At 46.1% G+C, this 23248-nt stretch overlaps 2 protein-coding genes across 8 annotated transcripts in view; one reads left to right on the top strand and one right to left on the bottom strand.

Moving 5' to 3' along the window:
• UBE2E1 (ubiquitin conjugating enzyme E2 E1) overlaps positions 1–6378 on the top strand; it is a 46228-nt gene extending 39850 nt beyond the window's left edge. For all 4 annotated transcript variants that reach the window (XM_082045979.1, XM_082045978.1, XM_082045977.1 and 1 more), the window contains 2 exons: positions 3967–4114; positions 5632–6378. In XM_082045979.1, the coding sequence (XP_081902105.1) occupies positions 3967–4114; positions 5632–5729 (246 nt within the window). In that variant the 3' untranslated portion in view covers positions 5730–6378. The remainder of the gene's footprint in view (positions 1–3966; positions 4115–5631) is intronic.
• A 3731-nt stretch (positions 6379–10109) lies between these two features.
• NKIRAS1 (NFKB inhibitor interacting Ras like 1) lies at positions 10110–23242 on the bottom strand. 4 transcript variants are annotated; one of them, XM_082045843.1, is made up of 5 exons: positions 23166–23180; positions 22353–22433; positions 21581–21707; positions 13494–13735; positions 10111–10731 (listed from the first exon to the last, which is right to left on the bottom strand). In XM_082045843.1, the coding sequence occupies exons 3-5, from the start codon at positions 21672–21674 to the stop codon at positions 10492–10494; spliced, it is 576 nt and encodes a 191-aa protein (XP_081901969.1). In that variant the 5' UTR covers positions 21675–21707; positions 22353–22433; positions 23166–23180; the 3' UTR covers positions 10111–10491. The 4 variants fall into 4 exon arrangements, with proteins under 4 accessions (XP_081901971.1, XP_081901969.1, XP_081901970.1 ...); XM_082045842.1 differs by having other exon boundaries at positions 10112–10731; positions 22353–22447; positions 23166–23235; XM_082045845.1 differs by lacking the exons at positions 22353–22433; positions 23166–23180 and adding an exon at positions 21835–21950 and having other exon boundaries at positions 10110–10731.
• Positions 23243–23248: the final 6 nt, after the last annotated feature.

Raw genomic sequence — 23248 nt, 5'->3', positions numbered from 1 at the left:
TACATGTAGCTTCAATCCCATTAAGATGGGAAATAGGAGAAAGCACAGCAGTGATCTAATAGAACTTGTGCTAACTGGGTACTTCAGGTTGAAATGAATAACCTCTTTTTTGTTCAGAACCAAAGACTCTTATAGCATCTCCTGTGTTAACACCTATGCTAGTGTTAATAGATGATAGTGTGGGAAATATAATTACATTGCTCCTGCTTTATTCCTGCTAATTTGTTTATTTTGGATTACCCAACTGCTTGCAGTGACTGATAAATATTGTTTGTGGGTCATCTAGAAGTGGTAGGGCTAATGTAATTATCATAGCTTTCCTGTATTTGTCTTTTAGGGCAAGAAATAAAGAAACAGCTAGTTGAAACAAAACCTGGTGTGTCATCTTGATGATAAGCGCTAGTAGAACAGCAGAATGGTTGAAGGCTGTTTCAAAAGCCTTGACCTCTGAAAAGATTAAGCTGTCTAGAGCGAAGGGACTAGTTTCCCTTGAACCTTCCTTGGTAAGCCTTGCAAGAGTGGTGGAAGAAATCCTCAACTGCCTCTTTGAGTCCTCTGTAAATCTCACAAGGACAGTCCCTGCTGTGGGCTCTCCCGTGGTGAAGTGTCTATAGCAGTACACATTTCATAAGCTGAAAATGAAATGTCATTAAGGGATTTACCTTCTTAAATAAAGTGGTGAAACTGGTCATCCTGGCTGGTTTCCAAGCCCTTGGGAATATGTGTGAGAGAAGACATTGAGGCACAGCACTATTGACAGATGCCATGTGGTTGACGAGTGTCCTGGCGATGTGTGATGAAGGACATAGAGGTGAAGCCTTTGAGGAGTCGGTCTGGCTCCAGGTGAGGGTTTGATTCAGTATGTTGGAGCAAACTTTTTGGGGGAGGATGTTGCTATAGGAGAGCCAGAGGGCTGGGCTGGAAGTGGTATTAATGGATTCCTGGGAGGGTATAAACAGGGACTGCACTACAGTACTTGAGGATGAAGAAATTAAAGGTCTTAAAATTTCACTTGGAAATGCATTGCACAGTACAAGGAACTATAGTAGGAGAAATCTGATACAGGGGCAGATACTCTCTCCTGTCCTCAATATGTGTAATGGAGTTCTTTTGCATTTATTGAGCATTCTGTACAACACTTTGAAGATAGTAGTGCTCATCTGTTCTCTGCTTTTATGTTTTCTCATTTTGTGTGGTATTCTGCTTTTGCCTTTGTTTCAGATAGCAATCGAGTCAGGCACATGCTGGGTGGGCCTGAATTCAGGAGAATCCAATAAACAAATATAATTACAATGTAAGAGTTCAGTACTTACTCCTCCAGATGATTGCTATTCTTTTGTAGTATTACAATGGACGTTTTCCCAAGAGTTGTGTTATAGTTAGGTTAGATTTCATTTATTGAGGTGAAAACAGTAGCTTGTGTTGACCTGGTGTGTACTTTGATCATTTGTATTAATAACCTTTAACCACTTCCTTCCCCCCATTCCCATTTTGCTGCTTGTGTAAATTAACCTCTGCTATCACTTCAGGGTAAGGTTGAGATTAGCTTCTTTTATGTCTTTTCAAAAGCCGTGCTTAACTCTGTGTAGTTACTGCATTAATGTAATCTCAGGTGGTACATTTCCAAAGGATTGTTCGGTTACAGTATATTTTTCTGCTATTCCTCATGCTGTTCTCTTGACCCTGAATACATTATTCTACCTTCCAAGTAACTAAGTTTCTCTTGATTTTGGTCTGAATCTGCTAGCTTTATTTATTTATTTATTCTCTTTAAGGTGTAGTGAACATTTCCTTTAAATATTTTTGTTTTCAAGTGGATCTGCAATCCCTTCCCCTCTCCCAGCTTCATTTGGGTTCCCTGCATGACTTGCTTTTGTACCATCAGCAAAAACTGTAAATGGTAAACAGCTGGACTACATGTGTCTAACACCATCCCAGTTCTGACTTGCTGCTTAAGTGAAAACAAATCTAGATTTTTCTCACAATGATTTGGTTAGATAGAGCTGCTCTAGTTGGAGAAAACTACTTTTGGTGCCATGGGTATAACCCTCAAGGATTGTATCTTAAGGCTTGTTAAAGAAACAGGCTATTCTGAAAATACATGGGGGTCTTCTTTCTCTCTTTCACTTCCTTCCCAAGTAATAATTAAAAAGTAAGTCTAACTTTTAGGGGCAAACATGATTTGTGCTTTGTTATCAGTTATTAGTCAACCGGACTGAGAAACTGCCTATAGAGGTTGATTTTTGCAGTATCGAGTAGTTAGCTTTTGTGCTCAGCATCAGTATTAACAACTTTCTGTCTTTACAAATTAGAACTCTTGACCTCTCTGTTAATTTGGTCCTTATTGTATCAACTTGGAAATACTCCTCACTTCCCCTTCTGGAAGTGTTTAATCTGTTAAAATTATTACCTCGCCTACCCTTAAGAAGCCTTGGCAAGAGACCAAAGCTGCAGGTCAAATAGAGAAACACTGAGCAAGCAGTGTGCTGGGCTGAGGGCTGCTCAGGAATTGAAAGCAGAGCCACTGCCAGCAACTGCAAATGCCACAAACTTCTCTGTTTTGCCTGGGGTTGGGGCAGGTACCGCAGTCAGGTCTGCCCTCTGCTCAGGCTGGTGTGCGTGGAATGCAGAAAGTCATTGCCGCGCTTCTGAGGGCTGGATGATCCAGGAAACAAACATCGTTTTGGTTTCTCACTTGTTGTGCCTCCCAGGTAGACAGCAGCGGGGGGTCTTGGTTTCGGACTTGCAGCTTGTTGCAGAAAGTGTGGGAGGGGAACTCACATCTCTGCTCTCTTGCAGGCATTTTGCTATTCCCACCCATAGTGTGTGAAAGTGTAGGATCTGGGGGTTTTTGTTTGTTTGCTTCCTATTTTAATCTAAAATCCAAGCAGTTTACAAGGAACAAAGTCGAAAAGTCTCCCCAGGCATGCAGTGTGGGTGTCTCCTGTGTGCAACAAGTAACTGCTTTTAAAGCAAGTCCAAAATTGGCCAGTGCGCTCTGTACATCAGGAGCGTTACTGGGAACGTTGCAGGGATGTGGTGCAGGGGGACACACTAGGCACCAGGGCTTTGTAGCTGTGTCACCCCACCCCGAGCCTACAAGAGGGAGGGTCATAGGCAAAAGTTTTGCATCAGAAAGACAGTAAGAAAAATGAGGGTAGGCCAACAAGTTTTACACGTGGGCTGGTCTAATCTCCAGAGAAAGCACTAGTGTGTTCTTTGTACCACATGCTTACCAAGTGTGTTTTGCAAATACCCCCGTGACCTATAAACAGACAATAAAGTTTGTGGGTGTCGATAGCTGACAAATTCTGAGGATTTAGGGCATGAACCCACCAACCTTTATTCACGCGGTTAGTCCTAATTCAGGCTGCTGCTGTTCATCCAGCGGGTCAGGGTAAGGCCCTTCTGCAGGTTGCATTGTATTATCCTGAAAACGGCTCGTGGTGCTTTTGTTTCCCTTTCCGATAACTTCTGTGGTGAGCTGCCCTGCTCATTCACATCTCCCAAATCTCAAAATAATAAAATCCAACCCATTCCCCCCTATGGCTGAGCCCTTAAAAGTGATGGGAGCCGTGGTTACGAGTGCCCCGGCCTGTCTGGGGGATTTTCCGTGTCCTCCGCAGCCCGGCAGGAGCAAAATGCTGGCGTTAAAGCCGCGGGCCCCTTTGCTGATGTGAGCAAAAAGACAACAAGTGGGGCTGTCGGGGAGCCCCCGGGCAGCCCGGCCGTTCTCAGCGGGGCGGCCTGTGAGGCGGCGGGGCCCGGCTGCGCCCCCGACAGCGGCCGCCAGAGGGCGGCGGCGGCCCGGGGAGCCCGCCCGGCGCGGTGTGAACCCGCCGGCCCCGGCTCGGCCCGGCACCCCGGGCCCGAAGGGCCTTCTCTCCACCCGTCAGTTCGTACCGCCTGCCAGGTCGGTGTGGTACCCCGGCACGCCGGCTAACATTAATTAGCTGTTTTTTGCAGGTAACGTTCCGGACGAGAATCTACCACTGTAATATTAACAGCCAAGGCGTCATCTGCCTGGACATTTTAAAAGACAACTGGAGCCCAGCATTAACCATTTCTAAAGTTCTTCTCTCCATCTGCTCCCTCCTCACAGACTGCAACCCGGGTAAGTCAGGGGGGTGGTCAGTAGGTCGAGAGAGGGTCTTCTTCCCCTCTACTCTGCCCTGGTGAGACCACACCTGGAATATTGTGTCCAGTTCTGGGCCCTCCAATTCAAGAAGGACAGGGAACTGCTGGAGAGAGTCCAGCGCAGGGCAACGAAGATGATGAAGGGAGTGGAGCATCTCCCTTATGAGGAAAGGCTGAGGGAGCTGGGTCTCTTTAGCTTGGAGAAGAGGAGACTGAGGGGTGACCTCAAATATATAAAGGGTGAGTGTCACGAGGATGGAGCCAGGCTCTTCTCAGTGACAACCAATAGTAAGACAAGGGGCAATGGATACAAACTGGAACACAGGATGTTCCACTTAAATATGAGAAGAAACTTGTTCATGGTGAGGGTGACAGAACACTGGAACAGGCTGCCTAGGGGAATGTGGAGTCTCCTACTCTGGAGACAGTCAAAACCCACTTTGATGCCTTCCTGCGTAATCGTCCTGCTCCAGCAGGGGGATTGGACTAGATGATCTTTTGAGGTCCCTTCCAATCCCTAACATTCAGTGAAGTCCCCTGCATGGCCACGCACCCTGCCAAATCCCTTGGCCCCCATCTCATCCCCCTGGCTTCAGCCAGGGTGTCTCTGGCCTCCAGCACAGCAGGTTTCCCTCTCCGGAGCACGGCATGAGGTGGTGGAGGTGATGCACCCCACCTGCCTGCTGTGCACAGCTGACTGGCGGGGAATGCGGCAGTCCTCCTACTGGCACATAGAATTGCCTTCCCCTTCCAAACCCGCTCAGGTTTGGGGTAAGGGTTAAACACTCTTCTCTGGTCTGTAGGACTGTAGTCACTCAGTAATGGAGCTAAAAGAGCCACAAACGCAGTTCTGAAAACGAGGGGACTCACCTTTTACTTCCCACCGTCTATTTAAAGCTGGTGATCAACTATGCCACAAGCAGTCCTCACTGCATCTCTAACCCACCATTATCCACACCAGTTAAGGGGAATACGCCTTGGTTTGCAAAGTCAATTTTACAGGTTGTGTTTCTATACGTGTCCGTAAAAGATGAGAGAAACGCCAGAGTTCATGCTATATTACATATAATAAAAATAAACTTGTTGGAAAAATGAAACCTTTCCTTGTGATCTGATCTTTCCTAGAAAGCAGATTTATATTGGTACAAGTACACTTAGCAATGAGTATGTCCCAGGCACTTTCAGAAGGGGTAAAATAAACCTGAAATATGTGAATCAGTGGAAATTCTCAGTAATGCAAAATATGACAATATTAGATTGTCATTTAAACTCCTTAAAACTTTAACAGACATTTCACTCTTTATTAGATAATACATTAGTATGTCACCATAAATACAAATCAGTGAAGATACAGACCATCAATTCAGTATATTTAGGTTGTTGCAGTGTACCTTACCTGTGTGATTCCCTTGTATGAAATTCACAGTTCCACTTTATTTTTATTTTATGCAGTAGCTTGTCTGAAATAAGCAATTTGCTTTCTTTTCTTTTCAGCTGACCCCCTGGTTGGAAGTATTGCCACTCAGTATATGACTAACAGAGCAGAGCACGACAGAATGGCCAGACAATGGACCAAAAGATACGCTACATAAGTTGGATTTTCATCAAACTCTTACATTATTTGTCTGTGATGGAAAGAGCTGCTTATGATTTTGAAGGGGTGGGGGGAGGGAGGGTGCTGGTAAAGAGTAGGGTATTTCTATAACAGATTTTATTCAGTCTTTTATTTCCTAAGATTTTGTTGTTGTAACTTAAGGTATCTTGCTACAGTAGACAGCTAGGATTGGGAATAGCATATTTTAAGACTGTAATTAGTTCAGCAATATTAGCTCACATATAGTACCGAGAAGAATGCAAACTACTTAGACTTCTTTGGTTTTCAGTTTGCTTGCAATATGTAAAAGATTAAAACAGCTTAATTTTGTACAGGTACATACGTTGACATTTATGTAAAAGTCTTTTCAAGACTCTACACACTGTTTTTGCTTTTTGTTTTGGGTTTGGGGAGTTTATTTTGTGTTCTGGGTTGGGTTTGTTTTTTTTTAAAAAAAGCTGTCGGGATTGTTTTCCCCTGCGGAGGGCACATTGGTATTTAACAAATCCTTTTTAAAGACTGTCATCTCGTGATCTGTGATATGGAGAGGTGGATATATGGCCTCACATATGAAATGAGAAGTAGTTTAATGTATTATTTTATAAGCCAATCTATCTTTGTGAAAAGAATAAAGGGTTTAATCAGGACTTATGGCAACCTGTAGTGAAATACCTTAAGCTGTTTAACTGTAAGGCGTGGAATAGGAGTCACTCAGTGGATTGGTTGTATGTTGTGGGCTACTTAAGTCTGCATTTGTTACTGTGCTAATAAAAAGATGTTTAAAAAAAGAAAAAAGGGAGGAGGAAAGATTTCTGCATAGTGCCTTGCTTTATCATTTTGCCAGAACAGTGTCTCCCAGCACACCTTGAAGATCACAGTCTGGATATGGACAGGGAGTTCTGCAGGTGAGTGCACTGGCTGCTTCTGTGTTGGGGACACACTTCTAGACAAGCTGTGGTGATTGACAGCAAAGACTTTTTGAGCTGTTTACTGTGTGTCAGGCGGGCTGGCAGGACCCCTGAGGAGGCAACCTGCCGCTGAGTCCACGCTAGCTACCTTTTAACTTACGTTCTCATGGCATTGGCTTTTCAGGACTGGCACATTATTTGACAGTACAACTGGAAAAGTGTAAGAGATCTGGAAGGGGAAACAGGCAGGAGGTAAAAGGAAGGAAGAAGAGAGTATCTTCATGGTTTTCTGATGGGAGCGGTCCATTCCCACTTGGAAGAGGGGAAGGAATTGTGTCCTGCTAAGCTGGCAGGAGACACCTTAAAGGAGAGTAAAGGAGTCTTAATTTGTGGATCCTTTAACTGCCTACAAAGATTATCTCCTAGAGACATGGCGTTTACGTTGAGGCATGTAGCAACAGAGCAGTTAGTTGTGGATATGGCATTTTTGGCCACTCCCTTAAGGTAAAGGCCGGAAGCACAGATTCATTTTCACACAGCAAGTACTTCACCTTGCGACATTCTTCTGAGTGATACGTGGTCATCTGCGCTCTTGGATGTGCTTTGGTACTTCAAAATAAATTCTCTGTGTATTTTATTTATATACTTCTCTTCCTACCTGCATATAGATCAAATCTAACTTGGTGCAAAATAATCTTTTAACTAGAGGTACCCTTCTTTTGCTGGGTGGCTGTGGGCAGTAGTATTTTATCCTCACCTGCTGAACTGCCTTCTTTTAACACAATACATGCTTTGGTGCATGAGCTCCCTCAGCTGTTTGGCTCAGCTAAGGAAAATTATTAGTGTTTAGCTACATCACACCAGGACCATCTCTGGTAATTGTTTCCTCCTTGTCTCTACTGAGTGAGGAGGTAAATGGCTTCATCTCAGTAGGTTTGTGTTGGCTCCTTGCTTTCATGCCACCAGCATGTGCAAAATGAACCATTGAAGCTGGTTTGGGGGGAGGGAGCTGGTTTGGGAGGACTGATCTGCACAGTGTTTATTCAGCAAGACAGAATTTTAAGAGGAACAAAGATGGTTAATTTACTAATTTATTTTTTAATATAATTTTTCCATCATCTTGTGAAGGGACTGTCTAGTTTTTGTAGTAGGTAAGTGATCCCAGTGACCTAGGACAGGTTTTGAGTCAGCAGAATAGTAAGAACAAAATATGGGTTCTGTCCTTTAGCTACTACATTATACTCTGTACTTTACTTATTAACCCTGTGTAGAACTGTACTACAGTAAGTTTCATTTTGACTGGGTACCAGCCGCTGTGTGTAGATTATCTGCAGAGGAGACACTACATTTTCCATTACTTGTCAATAAAATACTAAGGTATTTAGGAAGAGCAATTAATCTGTGTGCTTAAAAAGCACCAGAAAAAGCTTATGAAAGAAATCAGTGGGTGGTGGTTGTTTATGTGGATGCCCAAAGTGATTCTAGAAACGAGTTTAACCAAGTCAAAGATAACATGTTTGCCTTTACATAACCTGTTTGGAAAAACTGACTTAGTCATTCAGAAGATCCCTTTCCTCTTGCCTTTCTTAAAACATTGTCAAGTCCTGAGCGTCTGGGGGAGCGAGTGAGCAAGCTGATCTCGCACGGCACGGCTCTGGCAGCATATGGGTGACATCAGCCTTGGCGGTGGAGTTGCCATTGAGTTTGCAGGGTGCAGAACCAGACAGGAACCCACCATCTCCGTTCCTTCCATCTCCACAGATTTTAAGCTAATTCTGACTTGTCAACTTGCACTCCGTTGGCTCATGGGTCAGCTTCAGTGACGATGGTGTGGTTAGCAGAGGTCTTTACTTATTTTGATCGATCCAAAGCTGAATCAAGAAGGGTTCTGCAGAACTGAAGAGGAGGAACACGACCAATTCCTTGGTGAGAGGTTGCAGCAAGAATGCGAACCACGGCTGCTCTGAAGTCACCCTCACATCCCAAGCACGCAGGCAGATGCGGAGCCTTCTGGGCAGGGAGAAGCCCTGAGTTACACGTGTGTTTCGTCGGAAATGAGTGGGGAGGGAGTGTTGTTCTGCAGCATCATTGGCGACAATGACTGTTACTAGCCAGGCTGGGGGAGGCCATGCTCCAGTGCTTACTCAGCTGCGGTGGTGCAATGGAAAACAATTGTATGTTTCTAGCTAGCAGGGCATCACAAGAGCTTGCTCATTCATAATTGCTCTTTTATCTTACTCCTTGGCCACAGCAATCCAAACTATATCGAGCAAAGCACATAAACAGTTTCATCTACCCTCATTACAAAGGTAGGAATACCTGCTTAATTTTTAGTGATTTGTATGGCTGCTCTGACATCAGTAATGCTGACGGACTTTGTCAGTATTCAGGAAGAGCAATGCTGTAAGCACACAGCTTAATTGTGATCATTAAGCACACTGACTATTTAGCAGTTATGATATGACAGTGCAAGTATTGCTTGTGGTTTTGCTGACTCACAGTGACATTCTCAATATTTGTTCAAAACAACATTAATTTAGTGGAAAATGTGGGAACTGGGTACTTTACTCCCTCTCCCCGCTCTTCAACTACAAAGAAAAGCGCATCTCAATTACAACAAGAGGTTGTGGGAAGCCAAAAGCTGGCCACTCTCTCTGGGAATGGTTGCTCATTCTTTCCCTCTATATCCAACGTTGTTTAGTTTACTGGCAGGCAGCAGATTTCCTCAACACAGGTTTACCAGCATGGAGGGTCAAATATGGCACATAGAGTTGTGTTCCTGAAGCTGGACAGTGCATGGTGTATGGAGACCAAGGCCATTTGTACGGGTATGTCTGGGCATTTGTCATGGGGATGTTCCCAAAAAGCATCCTCCTGAGCTCTCTGGACCCCTCTGACATCGAACAGCACTTTGTACCAGTTGCTATCTGGGCCGTAGCTCCATACCGAGGGCGCATCACCGCAGCTTGGTGGTACAGCTGCACAAGAGAATTACCCAATGCACTAAGCAGAGCCTAGGCAGTCCCTCCTGCGTACAAAATCGTTCCATAAAATTTCTCAGTTAAAATTATCACCTATGTGAATGTGGCTCATTTGCACTGGATGTGCTGGAACAGAACCACATACAGCTATGTTGTCCTTCAGGTCATGGTGAAATTAATGAGTGCTCCAAGAGCTTTTCTGGTTTGTGCAAATAAATTCCTGAGCTGAAAGCACTACTTGCCAGACTTTGCTGACAAACTCCATGTCCGGGTAGATCTGTTCTAGTATCTCCTACAAGATTTGGTTTTTTTCTTCCAGACACTAGCAGGACTTTAGTGGCTAAATCTGCTGGTAGCTGGTTCTCCTACCCCAACCCCTTCTGCAACAACACACTGACCTCAGCCTCCTACAGCACCAAAAAATCCCTGTGGCCCTGTTTAAGGTCAAGGTAAAAGGACTGTTGCCATTTCAAACATACCCTCTCTCCCAATTAAATGTTTTATTGCAGCTAGTACTATTTGTAACTAGAGGCTATAGATCTGCAGGGGGATGGCTTAATGAAAAGCTTGTTGATTTTTTCCTCAACACAGCTGTGTCCAGGCATAGCCAAAGCCCCTGCTACAGAGGCCTTCACCTGTCTCTCCCTCCCTCCTCCATAACCCTTGTTGCAAGACAGCTCCTCTCGTGAAGCGCTTTTTAAGGCTTTTGCCACCAGTGATGTTTTCAAGCCAAGGAAGGATACCTCTCAGCCATAAGCTTGCTGATTTTATTGCTGAATGAGATTATTGCTTTAGGTGAAATCATGAGAAGCAAATGGCAGAGAAGGGACTTGGGCTGTGAGCTGGCAGCAGCCGACAATGCTAAGGTAGCTTAGTTATCAGAGTTATTCCCTTTGCTCTTCCTTCCAGGCAAGGGAAACGTTGATTTGTTCTGGGACTGGGAGAGTTTGCTAGCTAAGAAGGTGAAGGGCTCAAGCAGCGTTTTCCGATCTGTCACGGTCACTTCCCACAGTCTCACTTTCTCAGCCCTTGCCCATTGCTGTGCTGCTTCTGTTTCCACTTGCCTTTGCTCCAGGAGGTCAGTTTTGTTTCCCAAGACAATAACTGTTACCTACAAACAAAACAAAAGGATGAGCTTTATACAAAAAGCATCCACCATTCCCAGTGCTTTTGAACAGCTGGCACATGGCAATGCAGTTCAGACCTGTTCTTTAACTTAGTGCTGGCACAAGGTAAGCTGTGTGTAGTTTGGAAGAGCAGGGTCTGGGATTTGAATCAGCCTTATCTGCTTGTGGACAGGGAGCTGGTTTTAATCATGGAATATGCAGGACTTCCCCTTTCCCCCCCCCCCAGTTGCTTAAAGGGAAACAATACCCAAGAGAGCCGAAGTTAAACAGCCCTCTTCTCCATTTATTCTGCAATTACGGTGCCCTAGACAAATGATAAGAGCACGATATCCAAGTAAGACAGAGCAGCGGATGCTTGAGAGATAAAAAGCACACACGGCAGCAGAGAAAGTGTGGACCCCACAGCTGTGGATTTTGCACAGCTTGTTTTTCCCTAAACCCCAGCCCACAATATAAATAAAGCCAAGCCTGCCCCAGGGTGGCTGCTGGGCAGGTTGAGCTGTTAAGCCCCTCTCCCAGCCCAGCCAGCTGCCCGCTCCCGCAGGCAAGGTAAGCCAGGGTAAGCCGGTCTCCCGTTGCTGGAAGATCAGATCAGCACCAGTACCATCCTCTCAGAAGCAGTTTCAAGAGCAGCTGGTTAGTGAACTGGAACAGCACAGCTGTATCAAGTTGCAAGGATCCATCAAGTGACTCCTGTGTCACCAAGACAGAACAGTGTGGCTGAGCTCAGTGGCTTGCGCGGTACTTCAGTTCTAGGATGTGCTGAAAATAGTGCTGGCCACCTAAAGTTACCGCTCCTGCTTATTTTGAGTTAACCGTTTTCTAAAAATATTTTACCAGCATCAGCAATTAGGGGAAAACATGCCTATAGTCACAGCAAACTCTGGTCTCATCTCTGCACTAGTGGTTTGACAAAGATCAAGTGATAAAGTCCCGCCTTGCTGATGATTTGGGGTTTTTGCTGTGGCCACACCTGCACACTCTTTCCTGTTCATCAGGCTAACTCAGGATGTCTTCTGTTTTTTTACTGCTAGAGATGTTTGTCCTGTTCCTGTGAGGTCTGAGCATTCCTTCCTTTTCTATAGCAGCCCAGAGTGTTTAGAAAAACATTTTTCCCCCCTGTGAAGGTTTCAAAAGAAGATACAATCTTCATATGTATCTACCACATGCTCCAACTGAATTTTCGCTACGGTTAATCTCTGTCAGTATGAAAGAACACAACCTCTATTTAGTATAAAATCTGGCCAGGCTTTGGAGTGCATGCTGGAGAACCCCCACTGCCAGCAGAGACAAGGAATGAGCCACCCGTGCTTTCTGTCATCTGCCACACAACAGGGGACTGTGCCACTCGATGAGTTCTTCCAGCTCAGAAGCATCACGTGTGGAGATACACCCTAATTCTGTTAAGGATGCTTTCTAGCAGAGCCCAAACTTTAAGTCCACTGATGATATCTTAAGGCAGAACTCATGATCTCACCTATGCTTCAAAGCCTGTTTTATATGGACTAGAAACCACAGGAATAAAACTAATTTATCCAGCTTATTGTGGGCACCACTCTTTCAACTATGTTATCCTCAGTCAAGACCATAACTTTAAGCTCTCCCAGAGGAGATAAGCAAACTGGCTGTTTTCTAAAATACCTGCATGCAATGACAGAGAAGTGGTCTGAGCAGTCACACAGAAGAGAGGGACACAGATCCTGTTTGGGCCGTGTTACAACATGCTGTAAAGTAACAAACTGGGGCCCTCACAAAACACAGTACCTGGGAAAAATTTCCTGTTTGTCCGCCTGTCTTTGCGGACGAGGAGAGTGATGATTGAATCCCATATCCCTCATCTACGTGACAATCTGCAGCTCACACCAGCCCTACCAGCCAACATACCTCTCCTGTTAGGACACCTTCAGCTGCTGTCAAACTTGAAGCCTGCCTTCCCCCACCCTGAGTGCTGTAAGCACCAAACAAGTTACATTTTTTGAAAGTCTCTCCCTACCATTATCCAATTAATTCCTCATGCACTTTTATTTTTTTTTTTTTAACAGCACAAAGCAGACGTTCGCAAAGCTGTAGGCTAAAGACATTTAACAAGGAAAACTACTCGAGAATATAAAGATACTGTAGGAAAAGCCATAATGCTAATGCTACATGCAAGTTATATTTGTTTAGCTAAGCTGGAACACTGTCAGCTGAAAACACTAGCTGCTTTCTAAGGGAAAATAGAGCAGTCATTTCACACAATTGAATTGATTCAATATGGTTGTTAAAATACATTAAAGCTGCTTTGCCAATTGACTAATGTCTGGGAGACCCATTGTCAATGGCACTAGTTTGTAAGCCATCAAGTACATGAATACAAAACAAACAAAGATAATGCCCTTCGTTATATTATTCTGCGCACTTGAGCTCCCGTGCACAATATCTAAAAACACATATGAACTGCACTGCTGTAGACCATATGTTTTATTAGTCATAAGTGTCCTGGCTGGTGCATTCAGCTAACTGAATTTTAGCTGTAGTAGAGGAAGTGAGGCAAAAAACCAACACGTTCTTTTGCATGACCTGCATGGCATGTGAATTAGGCTTCCCCAGCATGAGAAATCTTCCTTTTGCTGGATTGCCCAAGGCTGTGGGTACATTCGTTTTCCTTTCTATGCAAGTTTTACAGAAACAAAATGTGTGCTCTGCAACTTAACTTCCTATCACTGATACGGCGATAAGCCAAGCAGTTAAGGCACCGTGCATTTACCTCCTTTTTGTCTCTAAAGACGTCGATCTCCTTTTTGAGCAGTTCGACTCTTTGGAAAGCTTCGAGGCTAGTCACGGAGTACACGAGAACGAAGCCGTCAGCGACAGAGAAATAGTGCTTTGGCAATTCCACACCCTCCTGCAGACCCCTGGTGTCATAAAGCCGTAATTGTTCTTTCACACCTCGGTCTGTCTCCACTGACGCCAAATACACATCTTCCATCGTGGCACCCTCTTCTAAGCCTGTTTTAGAACAAGCAGAAAAATTCAACTGGTGTTACGTATGGCACCGCTATAAGAATTATTTGCAATACGACAGAATTTTACTCCACAATAGCTTTCAGCGTGTGTTTTCCAGAGTGACTTGTCCTGGACTTGACCTTGCCTGACATCCCCACAAGGAGCTGTATTCACAGATCACCGCACCAGCTATTTACAACAGCGACACTATGTAAATGCAACATCCAATACACGATCATGCCTGTAAAATTAATCTATACAGCACGCATGTTCAGGATAGGATAGGGTGTATGACTCTTCCCTCAGGTTTCCAAAACTCCAGCCACCCAGTGCACCAGTTCTGTGCCAAACAACGCTGCAAATGGGCCTGCCCAAAGAAACCCTTTCAGAAGAACATCCAAGAACACCAAATAGTCAAGTACTAACATCTTGAGCCCACTTCTTTGCTTCACACTCAGTTGGATCATACAGTAGTAGCAGGAGCCAAAGCTGCTCTCTACAACTACCTGAAAGGAGGTTGTAGCATGAGGGGGTTGGTCTCTTCTCCCCAAAAGCAAGTGATAAGACGAGAGGAAATGGCCTCAGGTTGCACCAGGGGAGGTTTAGATTGGATATTAGGAAAAAATTCTTCACGGGAAGGGTTGTCAGGCATTGGAACAGGCTGCCCATGGCAGTTGTGGAGTCACCATCCCTGGTGATGTTTAAAAGGCCTATGGACAAGGTTCACAGGGACATGGTTTAGTGCTAGAGTTAGGCTGTGGTTGGACTCAATGATCCTGATGGTCCCTTCCAACCAAAATGATTCTATGATTCTATAATTGTGGAAATGAATGTGTATTGGCGGTATAGTTAACCAACAAGTGAAATCAAGCCAGAAAGGGAAAGGGAAGTTGCATGCAAGCAAAGTTGAATTCTATATTTACTCAAATACACAGTGAGCTTTTTCTACCCCTTAGGGATTTAAAATGACTCAGATTTGCTAATAGGAGCAAGCTCATTTACTGCAAGGTAATGGCATGCACAAGGTAACAAGCTTTCATATGTGTATCTATCACCTGCTCCATGGTAACTATCTGCATACTGGCTCTCCTTCCTTCCTCTCCCCATGGTAAATGTGAGGTAATTCAAGGCAGCTTTACTTTGAAACAATTAAAATGACTTTTTTCCAAGCCAAACCTGAAAACACATAGATCACCTTAGCTTGGTGTTCCCCCTGGATGCAAGTGCATAAGGTTACAGGTCCCAACAAGCTATGTATAGGGTAGCTGGGCCACTTTCAGAGTCGGTTTAAGTATTTGTATAAACTCCCTGCAACCTACGTTTTTGCCTCCACTGCATTCCTATATACATGAATTGTTTGCTGTTGCAGGCATAGCATAATGAGTCCTGCATCATTCTCTTTGTCTGCCAAAAAGGGACCATATTAGTGCATTGTTTAAGAAAACACGAGGGATTATCTAGCCTGTGAAAATAAGGATTTTGCTCAGTGCTTTGAACAACACTATTCAAAATACTTCACTTTGACAAACAAGCTAAAGCTTTCCACCCACGCCGATGGCTTCCCACGATGTATGCAGCATTCCTGTGCGGGAAAGTGGCACAAGCTGTTCTTTTCGCCCCTCTCCCTGCAGTCTTCATAGACCAAACTCTTATCAGGTTTGCAACAAATTAATTTATCTCGCTTCCAAATATAGCCATGCTAAGGTGCAGCAGCAAAACTAAGAGCAGAAAGACAAAACAAAGGTTAATAAAAAGAGGAAACACGAACACATTCTGTGTGTTTGGGGAACGTGTTACAAGGTTATTTTTAAAGAGTGAAGTAGGTAACAGCCCTTTCTGGATATAGCACTGTATTTTTTCTTGCTCTGCCTCATTGCATTGTACAGACAGATCAAGGAAATATCTAGCATCAATAAATACTACTTTGGCAAGAAGGAATGAACCATAAGTACCTCAGTTTTCTTTTTAGGAAGCAATGAATAATGTTATGGAGGGTTTTATCATCTAAATGCTGCACTGTAATTCAACAGTCTTTAATATATCTACATTCTCCTATGACAGTTTCTTCCTAATGGCATTAAAAGGAGCAGAGAAAATTACGTCCTTTAACATTCTACTTGAAAATCAGGAAGAAAAATTAAGATCTGGGAGTTAAGTCAGCAGAATAGAGCCACAAATTTTGACGTGAAACGGAGGGGGCACTTCAGAGGGAACTGGAATTTATGCATCAGTATCAGGTTCTAGAGGTGCAATTTCACCTTACATGCTTCGGGGGAGGGAGCGTAGGAAGGTAGATTGCTAAGCAAACACAGATAATTTTTAGAAATATCTGTGTCACCTTATTCTAGGCCCTGCTTCCAAAGCCCAGATCATGTGCCAGCCACATGTTGCTGGCAACGATGTTTGTACTTTTTTGCTAGTACCATCCCATCCACGCACTTTCCCAGTCTCCATCCAAACACGGGCCACACGAGTTGCTGTTGGAGTGGCAGAACTAGTCAGGAAAGCCCAGTGTTCTTGGAAGGTGTCTGTCACCATCCCGTCCTCCCCATCACAGTGACCATGGTTCTCCTTCCCTTCCCTGGCATGCCCAGGTGTCCTCCCACCCTCCCTACTTGGTGGGCAAGGGGAGCTTGTACCGCGGAGTTACTACCCTGCAGACCACTGCCAGTTCCAGTCGGCTTTTCTCAGAGGAGAACATTATCATGGGCCTTTTCTCTCCTTTTTCTAAATTTACAGAAACATATTTTGAGATACCTACTGCTGCGACACAGATGAACAGGCAGATGGAACCAGCTCTCAGGTTCAGAAGCTATGGGGGAAAGAGGAACCAACAAGACAGTGAACTATCTTGTGGTTTCTTTGGAAACTAAAGATAAAAAAAAAAAAAATATAGGGAGGGAAAGGAGGAATAACCAGGAGATTTCCACTGTACTCTGTGCTGGTGAGAGCCCATCTTGAATCCTGTGTTCAGTTTTGGGCCCCTCACTATAGGAAAGTCATTGAGGTGCTGGACGGAGTTCAGAGAAGGGTAACGAAGCTGATGAAGGGCCTGGAGCACAAGTCTGATGAGGAGCGGCTGAGGGAGCTGGGGCTGTTTATCCTGGGGAAAAGAAGGCTGAGGGGAGACCTTATCACTGTCTACAACTACCTGAAAGGAGGTTGTAGCATGGAGGGTGTTGGTCTCTTTTCCCACATAACAAGTGATAGGACAAAAGGAAATGGCCCCAAGTTGTGCCAGGGGAGGTTCAGATTAGATATTAGGAAAAAATTCTTCAAAGAAGGGGTTGTCAGGCATCGGAACAGGCTGCCCAGGAAAGTGGTGGAGTCACCATCCCTGGAGGTCCTTACATGGTGTGTCGACAAGGTACTTAGGGACACGGTTTAGTGCTAGAATTAGGTTAATGGTTGGACTCGATGATCTTGAGGATGTCTTCCAACCAGAATGATTCTATGATTCTATGACTGATGCAGTGCTCAAGCCCCTACTTAACTGCTCTAAGTCTTGGGAGAGGCAGAAAGGTCTTAGTCTATGTTACTGACTGCTGCCACAGAGGAACTGCAAGGGGAAGCCTCAGTCATAAATTGGGTGGTGTTTCAACCTCAGGGGTTTCCCACTGAGGAAAAGAAAAGGCTCACTATACTGACTAATACTGCACACTCAGGCTAGACAAGGCAGAGATACTGTGAATACCAAAAGGAAGTAAAATTCCAAGACAGGTGGAATTGCAGAAGTTCCCAAATGACTCTCAAACATAAATGCAGTGCAAATTTTACATCTTCTTGAGTACTTTCGAAGATCGGCTATGTAATCTCTCCTTCCCTCTGTCCAGCAAGAATTTAACAAAGAGCTCCTAAAGCCTGCTGTTCCTCATGTTTGTAAACTGCTGGATAACAAACAGGTTTTGCTTGCTTGGATCTCAAATGACAGCACAGCAGAGGATCCCTGACTCAGAGAAGAGCTGGACAGGCCTTAACAGGAGCTGGTCTCTTTAGATTTAGCTGCTAGTTAAGTAGTGGTCCCACCAACCAGTAACCACAGTTGTGACCCTCAGTGGCATACATGCAGCTCCATTTTCATCTATTTCTAAAATGCAAAGCTGCCTGCAGCACTACCAGAGATAGTTTTGATTTAAGAAACAAAGATGTGAGAATGCATAATTTGGTTAATTAGCCTCCACATCTTTAGAGCTGTGAAAGCCAAAACCTCAAATACCTCCAGCTGAGAGCAAGTGAGGTGAATTCTCTTGTTATGGGTTCTACCACAGTAATAGATGGTGCTTTTATTCCCACCCAGTAAGATGATTTAAAGTAGTTGCTTATGAATAACCTGACCATACCAGCTATTTATACAGCCAGGAGGCAGAGACAAGGAACATCGTGGTTTTTACATTAAGAGTTCTCATCTCTTCCTGTTGATCTAATAAGCTTGACCATAGGTCAAGGGGCCAGAGATATTTTAAAAGCAGAAGGAAGACTCCGTTCTGCAACATCACTGAACAGGGACACTAAGGAAAAAAACCTATCCTCTTTACAGACATGTCTCGTGCCAAAGTTAAGCCAGCAACTCTCCTGTTAGCCCTCTCAAGAGAGCTCAGGCCAAGCAGTGTCAGCTACCACAAGTATTTAGTGGGACAATCTTCTATGGCCAGTCAAGGACCCAGGTCATGACCAAGAAGAAAAGACTGGCCCCTCTATCTTCAGGAGTGCAAGAGAAGGTGGAGGATTGGGACAAACACGACTCTGAAGCCATGAAAAGGGAGATGATCCCAGGTACCAGGCAACCATATACGTATGTTCAAGCCCTAACAACTATTTGGCCTGACCTATGGCAATATATTGCCTACATGACTCAAAGCTAAATCTGTCCCCATTTCAAACATCTTTCAGGTTTTGTCTGATTCCTTGAAACAGTTTAGCCAGAGAGGCTGCCATGCAATACATACATTACTTTACGTGGCTCTGACGGTGTCTATCATCCTTTTGCCCTCTCCTCTATCATCCTAGGGCCCCAGGCAAGTTTTAGAGCCCAGCACAAAGCCCAGTACCACACGTTGTTGCTCACAGGCTCCAGGGATACAGATATTCCTATTTGGGGAGTATTCCTCTCTCCTGAGTATTTTTTTCTCTTTGACCTCAAGAAACCTTCCTGCCTTTGCTGCTGAACATGTAAGCAACGGCAGCACTTAGGGACTTCATCCATGGCGAGCCCAGGAGAGCTGAAGGTGCACATTTTTTCTGAGAAAAGAAACACAGTGCAACTGAGTTCACAGCACTATCACCAAGCACACAGCCAGGAGCATGGGCTTAAAGCCGAGTGCTCTACATAGAAGCATGAAACCTCCAAGGACACTAATCACTTCCCTGGTAGCAGCTGTGCCACTACTCCTTTTTACAGGAAAGTCAACAGGAGGCACGTGAGCACTGGCATAGACTCTTGGCTGATCTACAGCCAGGAGGAGACCCCCATGTCAGTGGCTGGGACACCTCAGAGGATGGCACTGAACCTTGTGCTCTGAGCCTAAAACCAACTTCAAGCACAATCCTTGTTACTGGGAGGAGGATGGGGATGCTGTCAGAAACGGAAACACCCCATGCATGGGCTCAGTGGTCCTCCTCATGGATCCCCGGCCCCGGGACCGGCCACAGAGCTGCTCCTGCCGTCAGTCAGGAAGCACAGGTTTCCAAACAGCTTGTGTCCATGTTGCCGTACACGAAGAGCTGCCTCATTCATTGGCTCTGAACAGACGGGCTTTCAGCAAACACACTAGTCCTTTTCGCCTCCTGCCAAAAAGGCCAGCAGCCAAAATGTACGTGTCAGCTTTCTGGAGCTCACAAGCTTTAGGAAACGAGGGCTGAGCTTTAGTAATCCTGTTTTGAGCGTGGAGGGGCCACCTCTGCAATGGTGGCACCAGCAGCAGGTTTGTGCAGTTTAAAGCTGCTCAGGTGAGGAGCAAGCAAACACTGGCCAGTCCTCAAACTCTGTCCTTGCCCTGTGCGACCCGCACGGTGGTGTCCTGCCTCCGCAGTTTGAGGGTTAAATCAACGCAGATTTGAGCAGCAGCTAAAGATCTTCTGGGAATCATTTTCACCAGCCCATACTTCAGGCACCCTCTGCCGGAACTGCCCGTGGGGGATGCAGGGAGGATGGTGATGAGCCGGTGGGACTGCCAGGAACACCAACATATCAGTCCACCCCCCAAAATGTGCCTGACGGCACTCACAGGTGGTATCGATAGCTCTGGGCCATGGCCACTCGTCTCCTGGGGCTGCAGTGGCTCCGTATGAGCTCTCTCCATACTCTGACCTTGATTCTGCAATTTGGCCTCTTTCTCCCAATGTTTTGGATAGAAGATTTGACCAAAATCATAAAAAAAATCAAAAAAATCTTCTTTCTCCCCTTGCACTCCCCCTCCGCAGAGCAGAGCTGTGGGAAAGGAAAACGGATCTTTCTAAGGAGCACGGGAAAGTCTGCATTGTTCAGTGGCTGAGCTGGAGTGGAGCATTCAGGAGAGACAGAAGGACACCAGCAGCTAGACCCTGGGCACGAGGCCTCACTCCGATTATGTCAGCCAGTATCCATGACATTGTATAATCGTGTACATGGCTGGCTCCATAAATAGCTCCTCCGATCAGCAACACCCGAATATCCTTCCTGCCTGGGTTGCTAATAGGAGCTGGGGGCAGGAAGCAGTGTAAGGCAATACGATCTAAGCAAAGCAGCCCGGCTCATGCTGCTCGGGTGTCTCTGACGATCGCCCAGAGATCTTCCTGAGGAGAGGAAGGTCTGTAGCAAAGGCAAAAACCTTCAGCCTGCAGGTTTTGCAGCCTTCACGCTGAAAGCTACATGAGGCTACATGCGCAGGTCTCAGTAGGATGCTGGAAACAGATGTTGCTGCAACATTGAAGGAAATCCTCCTTTTAAATAAGGGTATTAGCAGGCAGTTCTGCATCACGCTTTGCCAGCAGATTCCTCCCATCCACACATTTTAAAGTCGCAGTGCCTGCAAAGCACCGTGCTAGAAATCCTGGTGTTTATCCAATAACTTACCCCAATGTTTAATTTATTGGCTGGAGGAAAAGATACAAATGGACTAGATATCCACTGCCTAAGCCCTGAGACTCACCCCTCGTGCCACCCCCTATTTCTGGGTGAGGCAGGAGTAACTCATGAGCCTCATCATTTGCCCTTCCTCTCAAAGCCAAAGTCATGTGGAAACAGAGGGAAACAATCCGGCTTTGCCTTCGCGCCCTTTCTTCTGTGGACAGCAAGTCTACGACGTCCCACACTCCTGTCTCAAGTCTGTTTTCCACAGGAGGGTTTACTTGAGAGCCGAGAAACTTGGCCCTTGAAGTTCAGCACAGAATGTGGGACCTAAAGCAGAGCCATTTTACTTTCCAGCTCTTTGATTAAATATTAGCCAAAACCAAGCAAAATAAAGCATTAAGAAGATGGAATGAAAGTCTAACATTTTCTCCACCCATCACACTATATGTATTTCTTTTTTCAAGTATGTACAGCATCTTTCATGGAACAAGATATTTCTTATATAAATAGGCAGCAAACACATGGCCTACTTTCTGTGTTTGTTTCTTTTTAAACATTCATGTATTTTATAACTGGTAACATCATGGAAAAGGTTCTCCTCCAAGCCTATTTTAATAATTGGTAGGCAAAGGACTATGAATTTCAAGAACTGCCCAGAGATGCAACAAAACCACATTGATTTCCTCCCTCACCTCAGAGCAGTTCACAGTCCTCAGTTACTGCTCTTTGACGGCCCACACAGACTAGATTCTGGAAAAGCAAATAAAGCCCCCACCCCCAAAAAGGTAAAAATATCTCACCAACAGTATGCTTTCCATAGAGAAGTTGTTCCAAAATCGCAGTCTTTCCCACCGAGGCCATTCCACAAACCACCACCTTGTAGCCCTTCCCCATGTTCCTCCCGAGGGCAGGGTCAGCAGGTGCGCCCTGTGCGGACACAAGAGTCTTTAGCCCGGCGTGCTGCCCCCAGACCCAAGCAAAGTCCACCGAGAGGCGAGAGCCAAAACGCGAAGCAGCGGTGAATCAGAGGCGCAGCTCCCTCCCAGGCGCTCACCAGTGACTGATATTTTTAGGACTAAAGTTTCCTCCTACACCATTTTTCAAGGTTTTCGGCGGCTGCCGCGGGTGCTGGTGCTTGCTTGCAGGCTTGACGCTTGTGCCGTCGGGCTGGGGGGGCTGTTTGCTGAATTGTGCCAGCCCTCTGGGGCAGGGACTGCGTGTGCTTGTTGGCGTGTGGGCAAGGCTGCAAGATTTGGGTTATTGGGCTTCATGTTTTTGCTGCGGGACTGATGGCATCTGTTGGTATCAGGATGGCTTCTAGAAACGGGATCAAGGGTTCCTTCCCTTCTACTTCACGCAGGGAAAGTTTCTACCTTTTACACATTAGGAGCTAGAAAATAGGAGTGTTAAAGGCAGAAGCACAGGAAAGCAACTGCAAAAGCAGTTTTTAAATTGCTTTGGATGGGGCAGAGGTTGGTTTTAGCAGGAGGCTTCCAGAAGCCGTGGCAGGGCAGGCCCTCACCCTCAGGTCGCTGTTTGGAGCAGTTCATCGCAGAGAAAGCAGAAATGTACCTTTTTCGCACCAGGAGGGGGCTGGCCTTGTCCTGCTTTGATTGCAGTTTAACTGGGTAACGCTTCACCAGCCAGGGTGCTCTGCAAAGCATACGCTGAAAAAAGGAAAGGTCACCCCATTCCCATTTTGGTTCCCCAGCAGGGCCCAACACCTGACAGCAGCACACTGGGGCTGCTGCTGGGGCTGGGGGGCGATAAAACCCCCCTGAGCACCAGGGTGTGAGCTTGCCCCTGCCAGTTCTCCTCTTTGGGCGCAGGGCAGGGAGGAGGCGTGCGGGGGGGGGCACAGGAACACTCTGCGCCCCTGCAGTGCTTATGCAAGGAGGAACGTGAGCGGGCCACACTGGGGGACCCGCCGGCACCGACAACAGCAAGGGGCAAAGCCCGGGCCTCGGCCACAGCACCTCGGCAGGGACCCCACTCCGGGGAGCCCCCCCAGGCCCGCAGCACCGGGGGGCACCGGCATCAGCCACGGGCACTGAACTGCTCTCCCCACCCTCGTACCGAACAGTTCTTAGGGCTTTTTTCCCCCTTAGAATTTATGATTTTATTTTATGACGTTATTAATGATTTTTCTTTTTGGATTTTTTTACAGGGTTCTTTTAAAGTACTTTTTTTAAGCCCCGCCCCAACCCCTAGCTAGTTTAGGGCTCTCATGGGCGAGGGGGGTTGTTTCAGAGGATGCCCCACGGCCGCCCGCCCAGCCCCGCAGCCCCCGGCCCCGCCGCGCGCCGGGGCGCGTCCCCGCCTGCAGCCCCGCGCGCCCCCGGGACCGCCCCCTCGGCACCCCCCCGCCAAAGCGCGAGCGCGCACCTGTCCCGAGCTTCGCGCTGCGCCCCATCGAACCGCTCAGCGCCGCGGCGATGGGTCAAGCCCCGCCCCCTGCCGCCCATTGG

Source organism: Streptopelia decaocto, assembly GCF_964273445.1.
Source record: "Streptopelia decaocto genome assembly, chromosome: 2".
NCBI lineage: Eukaryota > Metazoa > Chordata > Aves > Columbiformes > Columbidae > Streptopelia > Streptopelia decaocto.
The sequence above is the reverse complement of the archived record's forward strand: the minus strand, read 5'-3'. Positions and strand labels throughout refer to the sequence as shown.